This window comes from Rhinolophus sinicus, chromosome 3 (assembly GCF_057876585.1).
Source record: "Rhinolophus sinicus isolate RSI-liver-muscle chromosome 3, RSI-T2T, whole genome shotgun sequence".
Lineage (NCBI taxonomy): Eukaryota > Metazoa > Chordata > Mammalia > Chiroptera > Rhinolophidae > Rhinolophus > Rhinolophus sinicus.
Window position 1 is genome coordinate 38030785 of NC_142503.1, and position 26699 is coordinate 38057483.

A 26699-nucleotide genomic window follows, 5' to 3' on the forward strand; every position below is an offset into this window, starting at 1 on the left:
TATCATTTTTTTGGAGGACAATTTAGTGATACCTGTCAAATGAAAAAATATATCTTCCTCTGACAGAAATTTCATCATCAAATATTAATTCTACAGCTACATCTCACAAACAATTATGTAAAAGGATAGCCATTGCAAACTAGGTAATGGCAAAAGACGGAAACAATTTAAACATCTACCAATAGGAGACTGAAAAAGTTATTTGTCATCCACTTAATGGACTGCACTGCTTCTGTGAAAGGTAATGTAGTAAGTTCACGTGCACAGGAATCAGTAGCCTTGTTACTCCATTAAGGGAAATGAGCAAGAAGCAAAATGGGGTGTACTGGATCCTCCATCAGGAAACGCATGAATAGAAGTTGTCATTTAGAAAGCGTACTGAAGAACTGAGAGACAGAGGGGCAGCGGCACTGAGTGTTCATAAATATCTTTTGATACTGAAGAGATTTTTAATCACGTGCTTCTATTACCTGTTCAAATCTATTCATCAATCTTTTTTGCAAGGACTTAGAAAGGGAAAGGTATCTAAAGATAGTCATGTTGCAAAGTCAGGCAAATGTGGCTACATTGTGTTGATAAGATGGCTGTGAGAAGTGGTTCTCAAACATCTTTGTCTCAGGCTCATTTAACAGTGTTAAAAAAATAATGAAGACACAAAGATTTTTTTTGTTTATGTGACATATTTACCATATTAAAGCTTAAAACTTAGACATTTAAATACTTATTTACTACTTCATTTTCTAATACACTAATAAACATAGTTTTACAAAAAATAATTTTAAAAAATTGGTGGGAAGAGTGACAATTTCCATTTTTGTTATGTCTAGACAGCCGGATTCTCATATCTGCTGCTGTATTCACTCTGTTGTGACATGGCACGAGTCATGTTATGCAGTCTCTGGAGAACTCCACTGAGGAAATGTAGTGGGAAAAGGGCAAAGGACATGTTGGGCATATTATGAAAATACTTATGATCTCATGGAACCCCTAAAAGGGTTCTGGGGACCATGCTTTGAGATCCTCTGGTCAGAATAAAAAATAGAACAACTAATTTACCAAGATAGGTTAAAAAAAATTATAATTTTTTGCTTTCCAGGAAAGTGTGCTTTCTAGAACTCTACTCCATGAACACAGGTTCATGAAGCTCAAAGAAGGCGTCAGTGCTTGATAAAAGCAATATTCTAGGCACAACAGCCTACCAAGTTCAGTTTTCCAATGATGTAATCCTAGCAAAATATTCTTCTTTGTGCAGCATAGTTTCTAACACAGGCCAAACCAGAGTATCTTTTTGAAAATAAAAATCTAGCTCCAACATGTTAATATTTTAATTTAAGAAATGTCAAATTGTTTACCCATTTTCCCTAAAACCTCCGTATTCATATAACTCAATCTCTATAGAAAGGGATTGTAGCATCTAAAGGAGGAAGTCTATAAGGGTTAACAAAAGTCATAATTAACCCCACATACCATTGAAACCGTATGGTTCTTGACTTTTTCTGTCTGACTTATTTCGCTTAGCATAGTAATCTCAAGATCCATCCATGTTGTCGCAAATGGCACTATTTAATCTTATGGCAGAATAGTATTTCACTGTGTGTATATATACCACATCTTCTTTATCCAATCATCTACTGAAGGACACTTTGGTTGTTTCCATGTCTTGCCACCATAATAAATCGAGAACCATATGATTTCACTGGCATGTGGGATATAAATCGGAAAGCAACAAAGGAACAAAACAAACAAAGAAACAGAAGTTGATAAACATAGACAATAGTTTAGTGGTTACCAGAGGGTAAGGGGGGAGGGGGATGGTAGATGAGGGTAAAAGGGATCAAATACATGGTGACGGAAGGAGAACTGACTCTGGGTGGTGAACACACACTGTGACATATAGATGATATATTACAGAATTGTACAATTGAAATCTATATAACTTTACTAACCATTGTCACACCAGTAAACTTTAATTTTAAAAAAATCATAATTAATGTGGCAATGAATAACAGCAATTTATCTTTTCAGCAAGTCTTTAATTGAATGTGTATTATGCTCCTTTACTGTGCTCTGGGCTGGCAATACAGTGGTGAGGGAAACATGCCTGCAACCTGTCTTCATGGACCTGACAGGCTGGCTCACAGGCAAGAATCAGAAACTCTCATAGCTTACCAACATTGATGAAATAGAACTAAAGTAAACTCTGCGAGCACATTACCGGACCTGCCCTTCACCAAGATAATGGGGAATCGGAAACATGTTCTCAGAAGTGAGATTTTAGCTGAAATCTGAAGGAGGTTTAAGAGTATAGGCAGTGAGAATGGGGGGTTGGAGGGGTTCTTCCAGGCAGAGGAAACTGCATGGACAAAGACCCTGAGGCAGGAGGTGGGGTGGTAAGTTCCAAGTACTGAATTTAGGTCAGTGTTACTGAATCACAGAGAGTAATGTCAAGAATGATTCAAGATGGAGCTGTCACCTAGCTAGGGGTGAGGTCATGCAGTCTTGAATGCCATGGTAAGGATATTGGTATTTCTACTGAGAGCAACGGGGAGCTATGGAAAGGTATTACAGACATGTGTTAGAGTTTTATTGGTATATTTACTGGATGCAAGTGAAGGTGTCCAGACCAATGGTTATTTTTCTTGTACTTCCCAGTATAAAGAACACTCCCTGATCTCAATCAGGAATGTATAACATTCTAAGTTAAAACTCTCCTCACAGAGTGTTTTACTTAAAATTTTCTTCCCAAATTGCTATCAAAAGCTTCAAGAAGAAGTGAATTTTCAATATGATTATCTAAGAAATGTTTTAGTGATCCTCCAATCCTCTGATTCTAAGAGTTTATCCAAGAATCAGTTCATAACCAGAGCTTCCTATACTGAGACCATCATAGTTTACCACTTGAAACTATGTTTACCAGTTTACCACCTGCCCTGAGTTCAGCTTCAATGTTCCAGCCTCAGCTCCTAAAAAAGGCTGATATCAGAAAACAGTCTGTAATAGTTGCATCTGGATTTGTTGCCAAGATACTATTAGGACAAGGTCTATTATATTATCCAGAGCACCCTATAAAGTCCAGCACAGAAAAAAATATTGTTAGAATTTAGTACCCAAAGCACACTGTCTTTCCCAAGGAACTGATACATTTCTGCTTTTGCATTAATGAGAACAAATTAAATTGTCACTTTGGCTCAACTGTGACTGTCAGAGTTAAAACTTACGATCAGTGGCATTAATTATGATAACTCTAGCGTTTTCTCTTCTTTGCTTCACTCCAATTATTTTGTTTATATTTTGCCAACCTAAAATCTATCTTGTAAGCCATCTCTAATCCTTTTATGGAGTGACATGTGGGACACATATACACACATATAACAAACGTATGCCTTCAGTTCCAAGACGTTTACTCAATATATTGACAGGAACTCAAAAAATAAGTCCAATGTGACCATTTCATTACAGATACCTTTTCTTTTAACCCTGCTGGCGAAGGTGGGACAAAAAGGGATTAATACCTATCTGCACCACTGCAAGAATTACTAAATAGTACATAAAATAAAAAATAAGGCATACATAAGGAGAGACTATGTATTTAGCTTATTGATATAGTTTCCATTATAAAAATCAGGCTGGTGGCATCAAACATATGGACCATAGATTTAATCCAAACTGCTGAAGCTCATTCTGGATCAGTAATGATTTAATGAAGCCTCACACACCATTGCTGCCAAGACAGAGAGAGTGTATTGAAATGCACACTTTGGAGCCAAATTTAATGCTTTTGTGTCTAAGAAAGCTGAAGCCCGGACAGGGTGGTAGCAGAGAAATATAACAATGGAAACAGGAGACTCTGGAGAAACTTCAGGAAAAATTCTCAAATAAGAAGGCAAAAGATGTGAGGTTGTCACCTGTTTGGGGATACTTATCTCTCATTATCTCCAGAGACAAACACATACACATGCAGAAACATAGAACATGACTGCGGTAGGTAGAATTCTAAGACGACCCCCAATGACACACGCTCTTGCACTAGTCTCTCCCCTTGAGAATGGTCAAAATCTGTAACTTGCTTTTAACCAGTAGGATACGTATTTCAAAGGTGGAGGATTTTTCAGATGTAATTAAGATCTCTAGTCAGTTGACTTTAAATTGATCCAAATGAAGATTATCCTGGGTAGGACTGTCCTAAGCAGGTAGGACTGTCCTTGAAGGGCTCAGGACTGTCTTGAGCCCTTCAAATGAGGGCCTAGAAGTCAGGACTCTTTCTTCTTCTGGCTTCAAAGAAGCAAGCTTTCATGCACTTTACAACTGGACTGAAATACATTCCACCAACACCCTGAAGCAGGGACTTAAGCTTTTGATGCTTCTCCATCCCTGGTCAGCACCCTGAATGAAGCCTTTCGAGACCCTGAACAAAGGACCCAGCTAAGCCAAGCCCAGCTTCCTGCCCATGGAAACTGTGAGGTAATAAATTAGCATTGTTTTAAGCTATTAAATTTGTGCTAATTTGTTACGCTGCAGTAGAAAACTAATAAGATGATGTAAATGGTACTATGCTGAAAGCATATATGTTGCTTAATTAGTACAACTTCAATATTTGAATGTAACTGGAAGAAAAATCCAGGGGCATTCACAAACGCACACATATATGGGAGTGCCAAAAGAATGTATACCCATGACTCGTATTCATCTTGTGTTATCAGTACATATTGAGTATTGCAATTTTAATACAGGTTTTTTCCTTTCTTAAAATGTGTATACATTTTTCGGCACCTTCTGTATGTGTATATATAACTATGCACACTCAAATTTGTCATTGAGAGAGAAAGAAAACTCTTTTCTTTTCATTCACCCCAAAACTTGCTCCGTCTTTTGTCCTACTCATCTTAGTTAAAGGCAAATATATTCATGCAGAAATCCAACTAGAAACCTCAGAATCTTCACTGACTATGTACTGCCCCAGATCCATTTTAACACATTATCACCAAATCCTACCACTTCCTTTTAATTTTTCCATCACATCCTTTAGTTCTCTGTCTCTACTGACACTCATGAGCTCTTGTTTGGAACAAGCAAGCCTTCTATCTGACCTCCTTCTTCAAAATGTCCTCACCATGTCCCCGACCCCAGACTCTTTTCCAATCGTAGATGTGATCCCCAGAATAGAAGTGAAGAAGTAGAGTAGAACTTGATTGTGAGGTGATAGGGGGAGAAGGGCTAGAGATGAAACACGAGATGTGCACAGGAGACCATGGATACATGTACAGACCTCATTATGGATTGAAAATTATCCTAAAAGCAATAAGAAACCACTGAAAGATTTATAACAGAAGAGAGCTAAAACAAACAAACAAAAACCAAAAGCAAAAAACTCATCACAGTTTTCCCTTCCAGCAAATCATTCTGAATTTGGAAATGAAGCTTCTATGAATCAGCAACTTTCTTGAGAGGAAAAACTGCTTACTAATTCTGTACCTTTGGATAGATTCGTTAAAAACCATAATTTTTGACAAACAATTTGGAAGCTGAAATAATACTTACTGTAAGGGTCTGGCATTGTAATCGTTCTCAGTGAAACTTAATTCTGGTTCCTTTTCCTCCCACTGTTTAATGGGAAGACATGAAACAGTATTCACTCTGTCCATTAATGTTGGATTCAAGCTTGCTGAATGAGTTTGATTTCAGGGAGTGAACAGGTCTAAATAGCAACAGATTTAACATCTCACTAGCAGCTAGTGAACAAGCTTCGGAGAAAAAGAAGGTCATGCTGTCAGTCGGGAATACATTTATATTTGGACAATTGAGTTAGTACAGATCAGTAGAAATAACTCCTACCTACTGATATGAAATGACATAGATTCTGGGTCCCCGCAAAAAAATATGGAAGGATTTTTCATATCTCACTTCTATTGCCAAAGCTCTCAGATGCAGAGAAACACCTAGAGATTGTGTCCATCCATCTGCAAATGTTCCTGAGAACAAAGTGGTCATGTCTAACCAGCTACTCTGGGTATAAATTGCCAAAGGTACATTTCTGGGGCTGAAACACTAAACTTGCTCCACTCCTTTATTTCCTATTCCTTCCAATGCCCATAGAAATACATTCTTGGGGGAAAAAATATATGACAGGGCCCAAGTCATAAAAAAGTCTAATTCCAATTCTCTAGTTTGTGGTTTGGAAGAGGAAATTCTGATAATTTAAGCAGAGAGCAAGAGAACATTCTTCTCATTGTCGACACCCAGATGACACAGATTTTTAAAGAATAACACAATCAAGGAGATGACCAGGCAGATTGTGAAGCAATCTGGTGGTCATGTGGGAACAGCCTTTTTTAAGGCCACGCTCACATTTTTGAGGTGTAGTTGTTTGAGCTGCGGAGAAAATTGTAAGAGCTGCTAACTGCACAGCTCAGCAGACGCAGGAGTGGGATTTGCCACTCCAAATATGCCGAATCCTGAATTTAGCCAAAGATCTGGAGGGAAAAAATACAAACAGGGTTCTCTCCTCCCAGGCCTAAAGCGGCATCAAATTCTATTATGTTGAACCATGTGAAATTGGCAATATTTTACAACCTTTACCTGCATAGATAGTTCAACCCAATACATTGAAGAAGTGAAAAGAGAGGACTGGCTTTAAAATGTTGGTTTGATGACCCATATAGATCTCTAAACCAAACCAATAAAAGCACATAAGCAGAAAAAACATATGCTGATATAACCAAGAAGCCATGACTTTTACATTCCTTGCAAAAGATGTTTTGTATGTTTTCGAAAATGATGACTTATGCCAATACTTCTATTACAACAAAACGTTCTTAAATAAGTAAATTTGTTGAAATTAAAAATGTCTAGTAATCAAATACAAAATAGACTTGATCCTTTGTTCACAATTGCATTTCTAAAAAGTGGGATTCAGAGTTGTTGATTCCAATGAAATGTTAGTGTTCAGATAAGGCCCCTTCACTCTACCTCTGGGCATCGCCAGGTTCTTTGCACAAACATGTCTATTCCCATGGTACTACAGAAAATTTTATCACATCAATTTTTTTCCCGCACCTTGAAGTAAAATTGAAATATGAAGACTAGTGAATTTTAACATGCACCAGAAAGGACCTTCAGCTGCCCAAAAAGTGTTCTTATTGCAGAGATAATCTTCACTTAACATGTTTGCAAGGACTGTATATAATAGAGTTGTAACCCAAGAGTGATATTATTTATGGAAGGAAATAGACCTAACTGTATTTCATGTCTCTTATATTTCTTATACATTTAAAAAAGTAAAAGTATTTGGAGAACCCAAAGTAATATTTTATGTAAAACATAACCAGCAACACTATACCCTTCTCACAAACTCTGAAATATTGAAAGCATCAGAAGATTTGAAAGCTCAAAGATATGGCTTTGAGCTAGGTGAATCTGCAAGTTCTGTATCCTTGCTAAGTATCATTTTCCATGTCTTCATATAGAGATGATAGTATTTATCTCGTGGACTTTTATAAGGATTAAATGAGATGTGATCTCTGTAAAGTTTCCCGGAGTACCAGGCTTAGAGAATTATTCAATAAATGGTGTGTTGAAAATACGACAATGATGATGATGAAGAAGATAACCACAATTAGCTACTAGACATTTCTATGTGTATTTTCACAGGCAGACTCAGACTGAATTTATTAACTTTCTTCACCTGATCTCATCAGTGGCACCATAATCCAACCAGACAGCCAACTATATAGCCTAAGATTTCCATCTCTACTCCATTCCTCATCCACCCATCTTTTTCTAATTGATCCTGAAGAATAGACAAACTTAGCCAATGAATATTCTTTATTTCTTCTGCTGCTCTAGTTTTTGCCTTTCCAACCTTCCCTCCTGGATTTTTGCCATAATGTCTCAAATGGACTCCTCACCTCCAGTTTCCTCTATACCTTTTCTATGATACCACAAGAGGAATCTTTCTATAATATGTTATGTTTCTTTCCAGCTTAAAACTGTTCTATATGAGGGTCAATTGTAATAGCATATGATAAAGCACATGAAAAGTCATTTAAACTTTATGCACGACTACTATTATCATAGAAAATGCAAAGGGTTTTGTATCTTGGAAAGGGAAAATAATTGTTGCATACTTATCCTATCAGTAAGTGATAAGATGAGGGGAAAGAAGAAAGATAGGCAAACAAAGAAAAAAAAGCAAATACATACTAATTTTTCTATACATTAATGATGGTATGAAAATATGCATAGAACCAAATACACACACACACACACACACACACACACACACACACACACAGAATTCACTGAGATTGAAAAATACCTATACATACATAAGTAACATATAGGGAAATAAAAAATAAAAACATGTTTAAAAGCAAATCTGTTTATACCATATTTATAACTCAATATGATAACAAAACAACTAAATTCTAAGAAAATAAAAAGTTAAGGAATTATTCTTTGCAAGTATGGTGTATAAGAATAGGGAACTAGTTCATTTCCTGGAGAAAATAAACTTTCAGAAAGAAGCAAAAGAAAGCGTGGAGGGTGTTCATTGTTGCTGTTTGGTTTGCTTGCTTGTTTGCAAGAGGTATATCAAATGCAAAGTAAGTTATATGCAAATACTTCGAGATAAAAGACCACAGTAGCTATTAAAAAGAAAATATAAATTATTAGCATAGGAAGATTCTGAACTTAGCTCCTCCAAACACAACAAATTTACAACTCTATATAGAATAATTTCCTCTGAATAAAGACCTGAAAACAGAGCCTTTACAATGAAGGATAAAAGGACAACATTGAGGGGTAGGAGAAGCAGAGACATGGTCTCACCAAAAAACAAAAACAAAAACACAACATAACAACAACAAAAAACCCCACCCCATTCACACTTGGGAGGGATCTCAAAAACAAGGAAACCAAATTGACTTTCATATCTCCATGGCAATCTTGTGGTTATGGATTGTGCTTTCTAATCCCCTCACCTTCCCCCTTATCCCCACCTCCTCCCATCTAGTAACCTTCAGTTTTTCCTCTATGTCTCTGAAACTGTTTCTGAGTCAATGTGGGGAATGTAATCAATAATGTTGTAAAGATTGTGTAGGGTATACGATGGACACTTGTCTTATTAGGGAGACCACCTCAGGGATGATGTACATGCCTGCTCACTGCACTATACACCTGAAGCTGAACAGTAATGAATGTCAACTATTATATATATGTATGTCAACTATTATTACATATATATGTGTATATTTATATGTGTGTGTGTATATATATATAGATATATACATATATGCATATATATATATATTTACAAGAAGTGGAGTACAGCATTAGAAATAGAGACAGTGGAAATATAATGGCTGTATGCAATATCAGAGGGGTAGTAGATTGGGGGAGGGGGGTTATCACTTTGTGAGGGATATAAATGATAAATGTCTAACTATTACATTGTATTGTACACCTGAAACTAAAAACAAAAATAAACAAACAAAAACAACAACAAGGAAACCAACAACCAAATGAACAAACAAAACAAAAAGAAATGCATTGGCACAGAGAACAAATTAGTTGTTAACAGACGCAAAGGGAGTGGTCAAAATGGTTGAAGGAGTCGATTGTATGGTGAAAGATGGTAACTAGAATTTGGTGAGGATCACCTTGTAATTTACATACATGTTGAATTTTAATGTTGCACACATGGAACTAATAAAACGTTATGTACAAATTTTACCTCAATAAAAAAAAGTTTGGGATAATCAGGAAGTAATAAAATATCAACATTACTGGTAAAAAACGAGAGAGAGAGAGAGAGAGAGAGAGAGAGGGAGGGAGGGAGGGAGGGAGGGAGGGAGGGAGGGGGGGAGGGGAGGGGAGGGGAGGGGAGGGGAGGGGAGGGGAGGGGAGGGGAGGGGAGGGGAGGGGAGGGGAGGGAAGAGAGGAGGGGAGGGGAGGGGAGGGGAGTGAAGAGAAGAGAAGAGAAGAGAAGAGAAGAGAAGAGAAGAGAAGAGAAGAGAAGAGAAGAGAAGAGAAGAGAAGAGAAGGGAAGAGAATACAAGTTATGAAAACCAAGAAAAAACTTAGGCAAATTTTCAAAAGATTTTAATCACAAAGTAAAAGAATGGTAGTTTTCAAATACAGACAGGGCGTGCACACACGCGTTTGAAGGATTTCCTGGAATGGATGGGTACAGAATTCACTGAGATTGAAAAATCAATGTTGGAAAGACTGTTGTAGCTGATTCCTAGTTAGGGAGGGAGGGAGAAATATGCATGCTATGGATAAAGAAAGTTCACTAGCTTTATGATGTCACCTAAAAGAAGACAGTTTGAAGTGTTATATTTTACTTTTTCAAATGAGTTGAGAAAACCGATTTAACTAAAGTAACACAATTAATTAATGGTGGTCTGGAATGGAATATATCTACCTATGTATTCACCATCAAAAAACATTTGTTATTCTTAACACAATGGCACAGACGTCCTAACTAAAACAAAATACTGCAAATTTCATCTGCAGACAAGTATTTTAAAAATGTCTTAACTAATATTTCAACCTTGCCCCCCAACCAAACAAGCTAAAAATTAGGATGACTGCAGGAAAGCAAAACTGTAAGATTTTAAATTTACCGCAAGTGTTCAGAATATGATAGATTATTTAATTATATTTTTCAGAAATACACTTACTTTAAAATGATTTTATCTAATAGCATTAAGACAGTCAACAAGTCATATCATATCTATGTATACAATTTCTCAAATTTATCTCTTATTTTCCATTCTTACTGCCATTGCCTTAATTGCAGACTATCATGATATATTCCTTATCTGGCTTGCTGCAATAAACACCTAAACCACATTTCCAATTTCTTCCCACTCCATGCTCCACGCATCTACCAGCATAAGCTTCAAAAAATGCAAAGCTACCCACATAATTTGCCTGCTGAGAATCCATCAGGGCCTCTCTAATATCTTGAGGAAAGTCGAGAAATCTTTAGAAAGCCTGACCTTCTTCTCCCATTCTCCCTGACAACTCCACCCCACACAGCCTGTACATGGAACTACTCTCCGTGGTACCTTAGAAAACACTGTTAGATACTGTCACCTTTAGCTATCTACCTAACAATTCCTATTATTTAATGAAAACAAGATGAGGGCGATATCCTAGTAAACAAACTGGAAGCAGGCATTTAAAAGACCATCACAAGTGTATTTCAGTTTGTTTTTCTACTCTTCGTAATTTGTTTGCTTTTATTTTTTATAAGCAGATTTTTATAATAGACAGAAGATACAAAATGCTCATTAATTAAATACATCAAATATTTAAAGCAAAGGCTTAGACAGAAGCAGCACCCAAAACAATAAACAGGCTGCTGGACTGAGAGCCAATGCTGATCTATGTTAATGTTTTGTATAGACTCTCACTGTGTCCTCAACAGCTTCTTGATGGGTTCACACATTTCCAAAACTCTTTCATGAATTCCAACAGATGTTGTGACACATTCAAAGGAGTATCTGATCCAGTATTGTGAAGTCAATAATCTAATTTGACGAATTCAGTTTTTAAAAAAATCTCTGGGGAAACATTACGTTGAGCTTGCTTGGCAAAGTTGATCAACCAATTGAGTAGTCTAAATTAATTCAGTTGCTCTTGTAGTCATGTCTTAGAACTAGCTAAGGATGTAGAAATTATTTTTAAGTATGTTTTGATATGTGATATATCCGAAAGCATACTGATTTTTTCCTCCATCTTGTGTGTAATGAGTGAGTGTCATAATCACTTTCTCGGAACCCACTGAAGATTGAATAGCACCTCACTAGACAGTAAATGGTAATACAGTTGAGTCTAGGATCCCCATGTCAAGGTTGCCCTTAAAAACAAACAAAATTGTTTTCCCTAAGTAGACTTTTTCTGAAATATTTCAATAATGTGATTACTATAATAAATATTTATATGACCCATTATTAATGCTTTTTATGATACTCGTTGTGACTTTGGTTTACAACATATTCCATGTCAACAGAAATAATGAGTCATCTAACAGCTTCCACACCTTGCTATACCAAAAGTAAAATTAACACACAAAGTATAAAGACAACATTTATGAAATTAAAGGGCCATTTTTGTCAGAATAAACGTGTTTTGCTTTGTTACTTTTTTCTATGATTGTTGAAGTTCTTAGATCATTTAAACTAGCTATTATAGTCTCAGACAAGAAATTTGTTTTTACTCTTGAGTTTTACTGTCACAAAAGACAATCAGATGCTGAGAAGTTATGTAAACTTTATATTTTTTTGACCAGATTAAACATAATGAATTTTAGAAAGATTACTTATAATGGAATACTTTATTAGTAAATTTTAAATTATGTATAAATCACCAGCACTAAAATAAATTAACTATAAAAGCAAATCATAAAATAGCATTAAAAGTAGAATCTAATGCCTTTATTCCCATTTTTATTTATTAGCCCCTTAAAAATAACTCTCCTACAATATCATAACCTTGACAGTTGATTCTATTTCTTTACTAATAGACAGATGATTCTATTTACTAATTTCCTGGCTTCTTTCCAGTGATACTTACCCCTGCTAACACTCGAGTGTCTTTTACATCAAATAAAGAAAATAACTACTTCTGAACTCTTTAAGTAAATACTGTGTTAAAGATTCTCTGAATTGCAAATATCTCTGTTCTTTCAGTAGTATATATTTAGCTTCATATATTTGATTAGCTGAGGTTTATTTATTTATTTAGTAAATCTTTAAATGAAAACAATGTACAAGTAGTGTATTTGGATGTGAACAAAATCGACAGCATCCTTGCTTTCACAGGGGGTAATAATTTCGTGGATGAGATTGACATTAACTAGGTAATTACACAATTAAACATGTAATGTTAGAATATGGTGGATGCAATAAAAAGAACGATATGATATTATGACATCAGAAAGTGATATTTGAGTTAAGATGTGAAGTATAAATAGGTGGTATCAAAGCTATTGGATGGGGAAAAAAGAGCATCTTAGACAAAGTAAACCTTATGTACAGAGGCCTACATGTGGGAAGACATGTTAGATGCAAAGATTGGCCTAATCCATTGAAAGCACTGAAAACTTTCTATTTCCCACAAACGGTGAGTCTATTGACTTATTATTTCAGTTAATGTATATGAAAGCTTCTGAGTTGTTAATACAAATATACATGAGATTCTTAGACCCATAGTCTACATGAGGATCATCCTGATCCTCTTTATAACTTCTCAAAAATCTGAAAGTAATTATCTTTCTTCAGTATCTATAGTAGAAAGCCGCATGATGAGTAGAGAAGCATGCCTGCCTACTGGGTAAATAACAACAATAACAATAGGAGAACAAACACAGTATTGCTATCAATTTGAAACAATCTTAACAGACAAGGGATGTGCCTCTCTAAGTACTTTCAGAGAGAAAGTCTGCAGGTAAATCACTTTAAAACACTGAACTCATATTGGGTAAATAACGTCTTACATTTAGTTGCTCTATATTTAAGTGGGACAATCCAAGGATTTACCAGGGCTCCATTTTGTAACTAACTTGGAGCATTCAACTAGGAGTGGATATTCTATGAAAATCGAGAGAAATAGGAGATCATGCCAGAAAATCAGAGAGACAGATAACAAGACTGAGTTATTCCTTTGGTTCCACTCTCATGTCACATATAAGGGGAATCCTGTTTGGGTTGAGGTCTCCCAGAATTCTGAGTCAAGCTTGGGGGTTACTCAAGTTGGACTTGCTTGAGGGCTGCAGTTATAGGAATCATCCAGGTCAAAAAACTATTTGAGGAAGAAACTGAAACAAAAACTTAGCTATCAATCCTAAGGACCAAGGGACAAACATGAAAGCATCCAAATCAAAACTGAGTAACCAAATGAAACAAGAGGATGAATATCAAATATAGGAGACAGAGTCTAGAGGAATTGTCCAAGCTGGAAAATGCAGCTACTTTTAATAGAGTCCATGCAGCATTCAGCACGAAATGGAAAAGCACTGCTAACGTTAACGGAGGCTCCAACACTGATGGACTTTCAATGAACTGAACTTTGACAACAGACCATCAATATGTTGTTTTATGAGAAACAGCCATAGTTAAAAAAAAAAAAGAAAAAAAAAAGGTATTTATTTTATACTTTATATTGTGTAGGAAAGTTACTGAAAACTTACACACCATATCTCACAGCAACTTTTTTGCAAGAATTTATGGGAAAGCATTTCTTTTAATTCTCAGATTTAATAGGAATGCATTCTCCCAAACAGCTCATTATTGTTTAACTTATTGATACTATGAATCTTGAACTAATAGTGTTTCCTTCTTTGGACTGGCTGATAGGAAGCTCAGAGACAAATCTGTGACTTCTAGCAATTAATCAAGAATCAATGGCATGCATTTTTTTGCTTTCATATTTTGTACTATTTTCATGCTGTTATAGTCACTTCTCTTTGATATCCTTATTTTACCTTATCGTACTACAGTTTCATGACACAATCCTTTGTTTTGGGGGGAGGAAAGAAAAGAGGGATACATATAAATTATGTTAATCTAAAAAGGAAAATGTGTTTTTACCAAAAGAGAAAATACATGACTTTTACTTATTATAAAAGATACATGTGCTCATTTTAAAGAAAATCAAATAAAAGAAAAGAACAAAACAGAATATCAAAGACCTCTCTTAAATATCCTCTTTACTTACACCTATTGCAGTTTAGTACTTTTTCTAATAATAATATATATATATGTGTGTATATATATATATATATATATATATATATATATATATATATATACCATAATATGCATATACACATATTTATAAACATAGGCACACACACAGAGATAAATTCATATGTATAAATATAACTATGCATGAATAAAACAAGTAAATGATACCATATTCTGTGATCTAGTCTTTAAATCGTTTTTTTTTTTTTTTTTTTACTTAATAACCTAGGGTTTATAATTACATTTCAATATAGGTAGATATCTTTCACTCTTCATTACCATTAGTCCTTTTGTAATAGACATGACATGATTTATTTTACCAATTCTGTATTGAAAGATATTTGGGTGTTTTCTAGATGTTTACCACTATATGCAAGATTTCAATTTAGTACTTCTTTGTTCACTTATTCAATTATATTCTTAGTCTAACTTCCTAAGCATGGAATTACTGGGTCAAACTTATGTGTGTTTAAAATTTTGGTATGTATTATTTGATTATCCATCAAGATTTTCCTAATTTACACTCTCCATTAAAAAATTTATAAGAAAGTACCTATTTCTCCATACATTCTTCAATTATTTTAAATTATTCATATTTTAATATTATTCCAAAATAATAGATAAAAAATTAAACATTGTTTTAATTTTTACTTTTGTCTGTTCATAAGGTAGAGAATATTTTCAAATATATATTGTCATTAATCTTTCTTTTTTGAATTTTTTCTTTATATCCTTTGCCTATTTTTATCTTAAGCTTTTAATATTTTATCATTGATTTTAAGTGCTTTCTGTTATGGTTTGAGGTAAGGATACTTTTATTTCAATAAACTAATAAGCACCATATTTTAAATAATTTATGCTAGTCTGTGTTGGAATGCTGCCCTTAGGAAACCCTAAATTTTTGTTTACACACGGGTCTCATTTTTCACCCTTTGTTCAGTTCCATCAAAATATCAGTGTATTCCCAAATTAATATCGCAGTGTTTGAATTAAAAGGCTGTATAATATGTTCTGATATCTTATAGGGAAAAACGTGTTTTTCATTTTTCTTTTTTCAAAATACTTTTTACTATTCTTATACATATTTTAAATCAAAGTTTAAGTCAATTAATTCCTTAAAATCCCACTGGGGAGATATTTTTATATAAGTCTGTGGCCTTTTCTGCCTGAAGTGTTGCACTTTTCTAAAACCCCATTTCAAATTGCTTACTTTCAGTACTGCGGTGAGACTATTACAATGTTCTCATAATCGTTCCCTTAGTGAATTAACCAATGACTTAGTTCACTTCAAACAATGTTTTACATTTTGTGAATCAAGGACTCATTGAGAATCTGATCAATGCTCTCCCCAAAATATGTCCCTAGCACCAAATGTAATGAATCCTCTAAAACCAAGGAACCCAAAGTTAAGAATTGACCATGTAAAACAATCTCTCTAAATAAAAAAGGAGACTTTATTCCATCAAAGTTACTTTTATTATGATGTTGTTCTCTTACAAGCTGTATCCACACTGCTATCTCTTTTCATAATCATTGTAATTTCTCTGTCTTCATGGTCTTAGTCAAACGATCGCCTTTTTCTCATCTGATACCAACCCATATATATCTCACAGTTTCAAGAAAATATCACCAGACTAGGAGTTTGAAGGCTCAAGTCTGAGTTCTATCTTTGAACATGTATTTGTGTCTATATCTCTGAGAGTCAATATTCCTTTTGATCACCTATAAAATGAGCACAATATCACTAGCCCTGTTTAATTCATAGAGATTATTAAGGAACACAAATATTTCCTGTATGAGAAAGCACAAACTGAAAAGACAAGGTTTCATTATTATTATTCTGTCCACATTTAAAGCTCATCATTTATTGAGGACCAATATAAACCATACCCGGTGCAAGATCCTAAATGATGTAAGGGGGGAGATAGATGCAACATTGTAACTGGTAACTGCTAGAGTATAAATATACACAAAATGTAATGTGAAAGCCCAGAAAAGAAAAATATTCCTCTGCTGGTAAGAATACTCACACAAGTAGTAACATATGAACTAAGTTTTAAAAGATATTCATGAGTTTTCCAAACAGATAAGAAGGGGGTGGTATAAGACAGGAAAGCAGTTTAGAAGGAAGAAATACCTTCAGAAAGAAAGAGGTGTTCAAAGGTACACAGAGCTCAGCACGTGGCAAAAGTCAAGTGTGGTGATTTCATGGGATTCACGGAAGATGATGAATAGCAAGACTTTCTGTGAGAAAGAGAGGCTGGGCTAACATTTTGAAGAGTCAGACTAAGAAATTTAGATTTTTATCTTGCAGGCAAAAATAAACCATCCAAGGCTTTCAGACAAGGAGTTGATGAGTTTGGGTGGCCTGGAGTGTAAAATAGCTTGGAGTCAGGAGAGATTGGAACTGGAGACCACTTAGAAGGCTATTGCAACTGTTTAGCAAACAGATATATAGTCTTGAACTGGGAAAGTGGCAATGGGTAAATACAAGAGAGATTTCTGGGTAGAATCAAAAGATACAGGTTGTCACTGAGATCTTGGAGTTAAGGGAAGGGGAGAGCCTAAGGCTACCACTGACTTGACACCACTGGATGAATGGTGATACCACACACTGACATTGATCAATAAATACAGTAACTGCAAATGCTTATTTAGATGACAAAGCGTACTTTCTAACATCCAAAGTGGTGTGACGAGGGTCGTGGTGATGGTGGTATGTATCTGTATGGGGTCAAATCAATTTAGCTGATGAATTTAAAAAATAATGTGAAATATCCTCTTCTATGGGAAAAATCAGATTTCCTATTTTTTAATAAAGAGAAACGTTCCTCCGGGTAAAACTAACCTCATCTTTTGAAATATAATAGAGTGCTGTTTGGTATAATCCCTTAGCAACATTTCTGCTATGAGCCAGGACTACGTAGCAACATTCATGTTATTAGACTCACATAGTGTATATTTTTGAGTTTACAGATGGATAATAAGTTGTGAGAGGGACATAACTTTACCAATGTTAGATGTGAGGCCTTTGAATAACTACCAAAAGTTTCTAACAGGGCTTAGTCTTTTCAAATTATTATTCTAAATGTTTAAAAACTCTTCCCAAGATGTTCTTCCAAACCCACATTACAGTTTAGAGGTAGGAATGAATGACCAACTCATCATTGTGTGTATGTGTGTGTTTGAATGTATCCAAGTTGAAAAGTGAAAGAATGTTTTCTTTTCTGAAGTAGTCTTTCTCACCACCTTGAATATCCCATTTACTCAAAAATGCTTTTTAAAAGTAATTTTCAAACTTTTGGTTTCAGGCTATGGCCTGGAAAGTAGGGACAGCAATTGTTCAGATATAGCCACAATGAGAAATGTAAAGTAATTGTCAGGAGATACGGAATATATAAATTGTAGTTCTCATTCTGTCAATAAATTGCTGTGTTAAGTAAATTAAGCCCTCAGGGCATATACTTCTTCAAGTGTAAAAGATCAGCAGGGGTAGGCTAGTTTTGCTTAAATCTAAGTCCCTTCCCATCTTAACATTCCATAGTGTTAACACAGTCTTGGAGAAATGTGTCTTGTGGACAGCGGTTGGCTGTCTATTTCCCTGTTACTACTCCATAAGTGGGCAACTGAACCAAGATGGTCCAATCAAAAGGAGAAAAGAGCTTATGTATATTCCATGCTTAGAGGACATGTTCTTGTCTCTCTTTCCCTTCTATCTCCTCCCTTCCTCCATTTTCCATCCCCATGAAATATGGGAGGTACATAACTTCAGAACTAAAAATGTAAGAAGGTAATGGATCCATGACATATTTCTTTTGATGTAACAAAGTCACAGAACACAGAGAAATGATAAAATCAGTTTTTGGTTTTGTGTTTTTGTGGGTTTTTTTTTAATTCTGACACTGTTTTGGCAATATATAAGAAAAGTGAAAAATATGAATACTGACACACATTATTTGCTATTTAAATGTCTTTAATGTCCTTATTTACTAAAATTTAAATATGGCATTCTGGCAAACTTATGCCAGTTATCTAATATTATTAAAAAATATTACTATTTCCAAAAATCCAAAGTCTTAGATTCACTGATGTAGACAGTTTAAATGACCAAGTTTTGAATCAGTTATTTTGGTAATGTGAAACTCAAATTTTGCTTCATGAACTTAGACTATCATTGCATCATTTAATTAAGAAAAATATACATTAAAAATCTTTGATAAATCAATGAAAAACAATGGAGAAATATTTTTTATAACCAGAGTAGAAAAATAAAACTCTGAATATTTTTAGTATTTAAATATTACAATATAATTAGTCTTCCCTTTCATTTAATATATTGTTAGTGTATTTAAAAGGTGAATATCAAATCTTTTATAACATGCTTGGGATTTATACTGAGTAAAATTATACTTTTTAGCTATTTTCTTTCTAAAATACCTAAATCAAATGTTAGCTTCTTGATATTTACACATCTGTCATTTAAAATGTCTTTAGAGAACCCAAGGAATCATCTATGCTATTTGACTTTACAATCTAATTTTTTTTAATTCATTTTAAGTAAAAACAAAAACGGTTTACCTATTTCTCCACCTCCCCCCTCCACCTCTGGCAACCACCAATCTCTTCTTTGTATAACATATATGAGCTTCATTTTTTTTTTTTTTCTTCATATCTATAAGCTTGGGTGTTTTGTTAGATTCACATGTAAGTGAAATCATATGGCATTTGTCTTTCTCTGTCTGACTTATTTTACATAGCATAATGTCCTTCCGGTTCATCCATGGTGTCACAGTTGGCAAGATTTCATTCTTTTTTTATGGCTGAGTGAAATTCCCATTATATATATAATGTATTTATATATACATATATACACACACATATGGATATATGTGTATATATACATATATATACATATATGTGTGTGTGTATATATGTATATGTTATAGCCAAGATATGGAAACAACCTAAGTGTCCATCAATGAAGAATGGAATGGAAATTTCAGTTGTATATATACCATGTATTTTATATATATATATATATATATATTTACACACACATATGTATATATGTATAGATACATATATACACACATGCATATGTGTGTGTGTATATATACACATATATGTGTGTTTATATATGTGTGTGTACACATATATGTGTGGGTGGGTGTGTACATATTATACATGGTATATATACAACAGAAATTTCCATTTCATTCTTCATCGATGGACACTTAGGTTGTTTCCATATCTTGGCTATTATAAATAATGCTGCAATGAACATGGGGGAGTATATATCTTCTCAAGTTCGTGTTTTTGTTTTCTTCGGATAAATACTCAGAAGTGGAATTGCTGGATCATGTGGTAGTTTGATTTTTAATTTTTTAAGGAATCTGCATACTGGTTTTCACAGTGTTTGTACCAATGGACATTCCCACTTATATTGCACAAGGGCTCCCTTTTGTCCACATCTTTGTCAAAACTTGTTGTTTCTTGTCTTTCTGATAACAGCCATCTATCAGGTGTCAGATGATATGTCATTGTGGTTTTGATTTGCATTCCCCTTATGATTAATAATGTTGAAAATTAATCTGTTATTGAGAATATATAGCTCCTGTAGATTTAGTAAAGTACATTTCTGATAAGGGAGATATTTTGCTGTGTAAAAAGAAGTCTAGGAAATAATTAAATCATGTATCAGTGTAGTTAAACTAGTGTTACATTTTGAGGAACTAGCAATTAAAATTCTTAATTTGATATATACATATAATTTTTAAAAGGTGTTTTAACTTTTTTAATATTTCATTTTGTTCTCTTAGTAATATAGAGACCCATTCCCCTGATAATTTCATAAGTTCAAATTCCTTCTATTTTGAGATTAAAAAATAAATCTACTTTGTTAGATACAATTTAATACAAAATTTATTTAACATACTTACATTTTCCACGCAATCAAAAGAACTGACCATGAAATGTCTGAGGATTGCTTCCTTTCTATTTACACAAATTTCTTCATTAAACCAGGTAAACCTCTTTCCCACTGCTTCACACACTGTAACTGATTCTCAAAATTTCAGTCAAGATAATATCCAGAAATGCTACTACGCATGCTAAAAATATTAGGTTGGTGCAAAAGTAATTACGGTTTTTGCAATTACTTTTAACCTTCTAAACCGCAATTACTTTTGCACCAACTTACTAGCCTTTTAAAAGACATATTTTTCTTGATAAGCTATAGGGAAATATTCATCCATCCATCCATGAGGCTTTTTTCAGAGACATTAAGTTGACAATTTAAACCCTTCATTTGGATGATGGCACACATGTACACACATACATATATACACATACTTCGCACACATCTCACAGTTTTGTTTCCTCTTCGAAGATCACTGAAAACAACCTGCAGTGTTCTAGATTAGCTTCAATTCTCTGAACACTGTTTCCTATCTAGTATTGTATATATTCATTGTACAAAGTCAACAAATACACTGGTTTGCATCCATTTTTAATCATTAACACCAGTGTAACAGCTAGGATTTCAAAAGTTAAAAGTAAAGGTTAAAATCTCTCATTGCTTCCAGAGCCTATTTGTCATTAAACAACAACAACAAAAAGATTTCATCCATATCCTATTTTTGGTTCATTTGGACTTTATCTCCTGTGGTATCAACCAATATAAACTTCATGTCTGGTTCTTTATGTTTCTTTATTCTGTCAACATGCCCCGATTATGTGCACATTTACAATAGGAGCACCTATTGCCTTTGTTGGGGCAAAAGACCTGGGTCTCAGTCTTAGTTCTGGCACTCATAGTCCATATACTACTGAACAAGTTACTCACATTCTCTAGGGCTCAGTGTTCTTATCTATAAAATGGAGACAATACCATTTCATCTCAGTGAAATGGGTTTTTAGTGGGTTCAAATACCCACTAAATATGAATTGTTTTGATAATTTTAAAGCATTGCTACCGTTCTCTTTAAAGAATGAAAGTTAATAGCCATCCCCTCCTTGAAAAACACGTTTATTTGCAAAAGCAACTCTATTAAGGAAAAGCTTGACATGTGATATAGGAGTGTTTGGGAAACACATAAGTGATGTAAAGAATTTTAAATCCAAGTATGCTTAAATAGAATGACAATGATTTATCAGATGAATCACAGTGGAAGCTATGTGTAAATATTATACATCTTAGTTTTCCATGAACCATTCAACTAACAAATTTCAAATAGAACAATTCATCAGTGTAGCACGCACAGCAAAAAATTAATTCAAATGAATGATGCAATACCTGTATTCTAATTAGCTTATTTTCTCCCTCCACCCTCAGACACATTGTATTTTATTTAAAAATGAAGTTAATTAAGAGACCCTGTAAAGTCAATCAACTCATAGATTAAGCTAGAACTCTTGTTCTTATTTATTGTTTATTAAGGGCTCAGTCTCACAAAGTTTTTCTATCAATAGGTCAAATACACAAAGTGCTATCCTTGCATTTATTCCACAATTGGAGTCCCACACACATAGTGCTCAACACACCTCTTCAAAAAAGGGTAAAATTGGATGTGGGTTTTAGCACTCTGGGCTGTAAAAACATAACTTGCATATTAATTTATGAATGTCTGCAAATCACACCAATCTTCAATTAATCTGAATTCAGATTAATTACAGGTACAGTGTATCTAACAGGTATGGTGCTGTCACCACAATGTTTAGTACCTAGGGGTGTGAGGAAGGCAAAGGGTGTGAGGAGTATGTGTGCTCATCAGAGTTGAGATACTCTATTTGGCTGGATTTCCTTTGCCCATAGTGTATACAAAACACAGAGAGACATGCTCATATAACAAAGAAAAGAAAAGAAGGAAAGGAGGGAGGGAGAAAAAAACTCACATTTGAACACTATTAAGATTTCCTGATAACGATCCTCTGCCAATTAGAGTTGGACAAACAATCTCAGCCCAAGGTCTTCCTGCTTCCATACCCAGCCCTGATTTACATTCTACAATTCCCCATCATCCACAATGTGTAGCCCATCAGCGCCTACCTACGTCTAAGCTTAGATGATGACAGTCCTACTTTGCTATTAGGTGTGCCAAGATCAGCAAGTGTGTGTGTGTGTGTGTGTGTGTGTGTGTGTGTGTGTGTGTGTAGAAGGGGAGTCTTTGCTTGGAGGGCCTGGGACAGAAAAGAAACTGTTTTGGGTTGCACAGAAAGGGACTGAATATGGGCCCAACTTCCACCTCTATGCTAGAGTTAAGAATCTGGAACTGATTCCTCAAAGCAGTTGTAATTGGTCCTTTATACTACTCATTTCCTTGGAAGAGGAACATTCTGCATCTATTAAAACTCCAGTGACAAGCCGTTTCCTTGCCTTGTCTTCCGGAGCACTTTATGTTAAGGAGAAATCACCCTAATCAAATATGTGTGTCTTGCCTGCTGGTAAAATGGGATGCTTTCTTCCTGGGACTTTGCAAGGATAACTCCATACACACCACACACTGACACAATGTAACTCCCACAGAATCCTCACTCCCTCCTTCCATCTCTCTCTCCTCTCTCATAAGGATAGCTGAACATTTTGCTCCAAACTCTCCAAGTCACCCACGTGTTTGCTCTCTCCTTTCGCTTTTCAATTTACTTTCCGACTTGACAAAAGAAACTCTTTTGTCTGAGTTGTTCTCAGGTTTTTTTAAGCTGAAATCCTGGGACCAAACTGTCTCACCCATACCTGCCCCCTCTCCCCTATCCCAATCAGATCTGCCCACAAACCCCCTTCACTCTGGGGGGAGTGTACAGATCACCAAGTATTTCCCTGGTTCAACCCTCCCCACCCCTTCCTTCACTCTTCCTCCATCAGAGCAAGCTGAATTCCACCGTTTAGTCCCACTCGCCAGGGTGGAATGGAAGTGGGTGGGGAGGGAGGTGGTGGGTGGTATAGATAACTGGGAATCTCTCTCTCTCTCTCTCTCTCTCTCTCTCTCTCTCTCTCTCTCTCTCTCTCACACACACACACACACACACACACACACACACACTCAATTACCATTCATTCAGGGTCTCTTACACACACCTGAATCCTAACCGTTCTAGCAAGGACAGGCATGCCCCTGCTCGCCCTCCCCCCATTCCCAGAATAGAATTTGACCCTGGGTGCAGGACTGCTGGTGAAGAATAGATCAACAAGGAAATTTTGAGAACTGGGGAGGTGACCCCTTGCCTGAATGGGGGGAGGTGACCCGTTCCGCTCTCCACTCACCGCCTGAGTCCCTGGAACGACGAGGGCCAGGACATCCTGGATTTCTTCAGGCCGGGCCGGTGGCTAGTCTCCACCGCGTAGGAGGTTCGGTCCATGGCGCGGCAATACAGGTAGCGCTCTGTGTCGGAGTAGCCACGATGCCGGACACGGCCAGTGGCCCCGCTCGATGCATAGCGGCCACGAGCTGTCCCGGGCGGCGGCGGGGGTGGTGGCAGGGGGGGCGGCGGTGGTGGCTGCAGCGGGCACTGGGGCTGGGGCTGGGGCGAGGGCGGCGGCGGCGGTGGAGGCAGGTGGTGATGGGGGTGCAGGAGGCGGAACTGGGGCTGCCGGAGTGGGTACTGGTGGTGCTGCTCGTGCCTCCAGAGGTGCTTGGGTGCTTTGAGTGTGGCCGCGCCAGCACCTTCGCTGCCCTCTCTACTGCCTGCCGGAGCCGGCACGCTGCTGCCCTCCGCCTCCATCCTGGCTGGCGGCTCCGTGCCCTGCTGCCCAGCCGGTTCACTGCACTGGCCCGAGCGCCACCCCGCTGCTGCTGCCGCTGCTGCTGCCGCTTCTGGCGCCGAACAGAGGCTGGGCTCAGCTTCCCGCTTGAAGCCACCAGAGGCTCAGAGGCTCGAGGCGACCGAGAGGGGGCTCTGCTGGCGGGAGGGATCACAGAGCACGACAAGGCTCCCTTCACAGTGGTTGTGGTAGAGACACGCTCCTGGTCTCCCCAAGTCACCAAGACTAGGGCGTGCAGTACTCCGCTTCGACAACGGTCGGTCCCACCTCCTTCCCTTTCTTGTTCCCTTCCTTCCTTTGGGTGCCGGCGGCGAGGGCAGGAATTGTTAGCAGCTCGAGCTGAGCAATAACTGCAGTGGCAGGGGTAGCCGCCTCTGAGCCCAAGGCGCCGGAATCCTGAGCCCGCCGCTGCTGAAAAGTTGGACAGCTCCTGACTGCTGCGCTGGAGCTGTGACTTTCTCCGAAACCACCCCAGCCAGTCAGGAATCAGACCTGTCCTCCTGATCCTTCCCCTCGCCGTGCCCCCGCCTCCCTTCGCCCGCTGCCCCCCACTGCCCCTGAGGTTTCCTCTTCACCGCCGCCTGCTTCAGTCTTCTTTGAGAAATGCCGTTTGGTGGCTCCTGGCCGATTTCTCAGAGATTGTTGACAATAAGCCCCATACTGGGGCTTCCAAAGATAAGGGATGTGACCTGGCAAAGTTGCCCAGAATGGTGTGTATGAGCGTCGCTGAAAAACTGAATTTTGGTGAAGATCCAATATTAGGGTTAATTCAGTCTCTCGCCCTGACATAGGATTAAATATTGTGTTGCTCTTTCCCATAGCAAGGAGAATGCCCAGTGTATTCTCTTGAAGATCTTCCTCTGGCTAGTATCTCGTTTTGCTGCTGCTTCTGCGATGAAGGTCCTCAAGAGTGGTCCTAGCTGGAAATCAAGGCAAGCCTTCTCCACGGCTGAGCTAGCTGGCGACAGTTAAGATTGGGGCACCTTTTCTATTACAAACCACTGACAGCGGTTTCTGCTGTTAGGTCCTGCCTGCAATTTTCCCTTTCTGCCACTTCCAGGAGAACACAGCTCAACTACCAAAGCGTTTTAAAACACATTGTGTCGTTGTTATTCTACAAAAATTGTGTCAAATTTGACACTACAATCCAAGTTCAATTTTTATTTGCCTTCCTTTAGTATTTTCCTGCAACGTTGAATGTTTTTGAGAAGGCAAGAGAATTTCAGAGCAATATATAGACATATTTTCCTGTACATTTTAATGTCACCATATTGCTTAAAGGTCAAATGTCATTTACTCACTGTTAAAAATAATTCTAGAATTACACTGTGTTGGAGTTACCACTGTACCATCCATTATTTGAAATATAAATATATGTAGAACTCACAATAGCTTGTTGGCAGTGTAATTATTCTACTCTCTGCACACACTCAATCATAACATAATTGACTATGTACATTTTATGCATATAATATAATTAACACTAAAGTACCACAATCAGGAACCATGTCTCAGACTCTCCAGAATGTAGAAATCCAATGCTCTCCATGCAGTGAATGCTCAGTATAGATACAGTTTGGCAAATAACAACAATGAAAATAAATGCTCACTTTGCTCATTAGTAAGAACAGGCCATGAAATGTACAAGGGTCTCCTTCTCTAAATGAGAGCAATTAATTTTAATATTGTGGAAAAAAAAACAAACACTCGGCATCTTTGCATGGGTTTGTTTTTTTCTTTTTTAATGGTAGGAAATGTCCCCTCCTCTAATATTTCAGTATTGTCTCTCTGTCCATATGTGTTCCATGCACAAAACCTGAGAAAGGCTGTCTTTAGAGGAACAAGGCAGTTTCCTAAGCACCACGTCCCTCTGTGTAGTACTGAAAACATACTTGACTAAGGCACACTTTCTCCCTTTTATAGATACAAGTGTGACTAATGGCAGTGGTCAAAGCCTTTTCTATGCCTTCGGAGACATTGAGCTGGTATCTTTCCAAACAGGAAAGGAGAGAAGAGGAAGTGTTATACAGTGTAAACTGTTTTATTTTCCTTTTCATTCATAGCATTATTAACATATGGAGCCATTTTAAAGAAATATACAAATTTCTTCTTAACTCTGAAATGCTCGCCACCTTTCCCCTCAATATAACAACGGCAAAATACCTCTGTCCGAAACTCTTATTCTAACT

General features: G+C 36.7%; 1 protein-coding gene across 4 annotated transcripts in view; it reads right to left on the reverse strand.

Annotated features, from left to right (window-relative positions):
• Positions 1-26699, reverse strand: part of PDE4D (phosphodiesterase 4D) — a 1272577-nt gene that overhangs the window by 758867 nt on the left and 487011 nt on the right. Inside the window, exon 1 of one of the 4 annotated variants that reach the window (XM_019743373.3) lies at positions 24013-24706. The exons of the other annotated variants lie outside the window; for them this stretch is intronic. Within the exon in view, the coding sequence (XP_019598932.2) occupies positions 24013-24470 (458 nt within the window). The 5' untranslated portion in view covers positions 24471-24706. Of the gene's footprint in view, positions 1-24012; positions 24707-26699 lie in introns of those variants that run through there. 4 annotated transcript variants of the gene reach the window in all.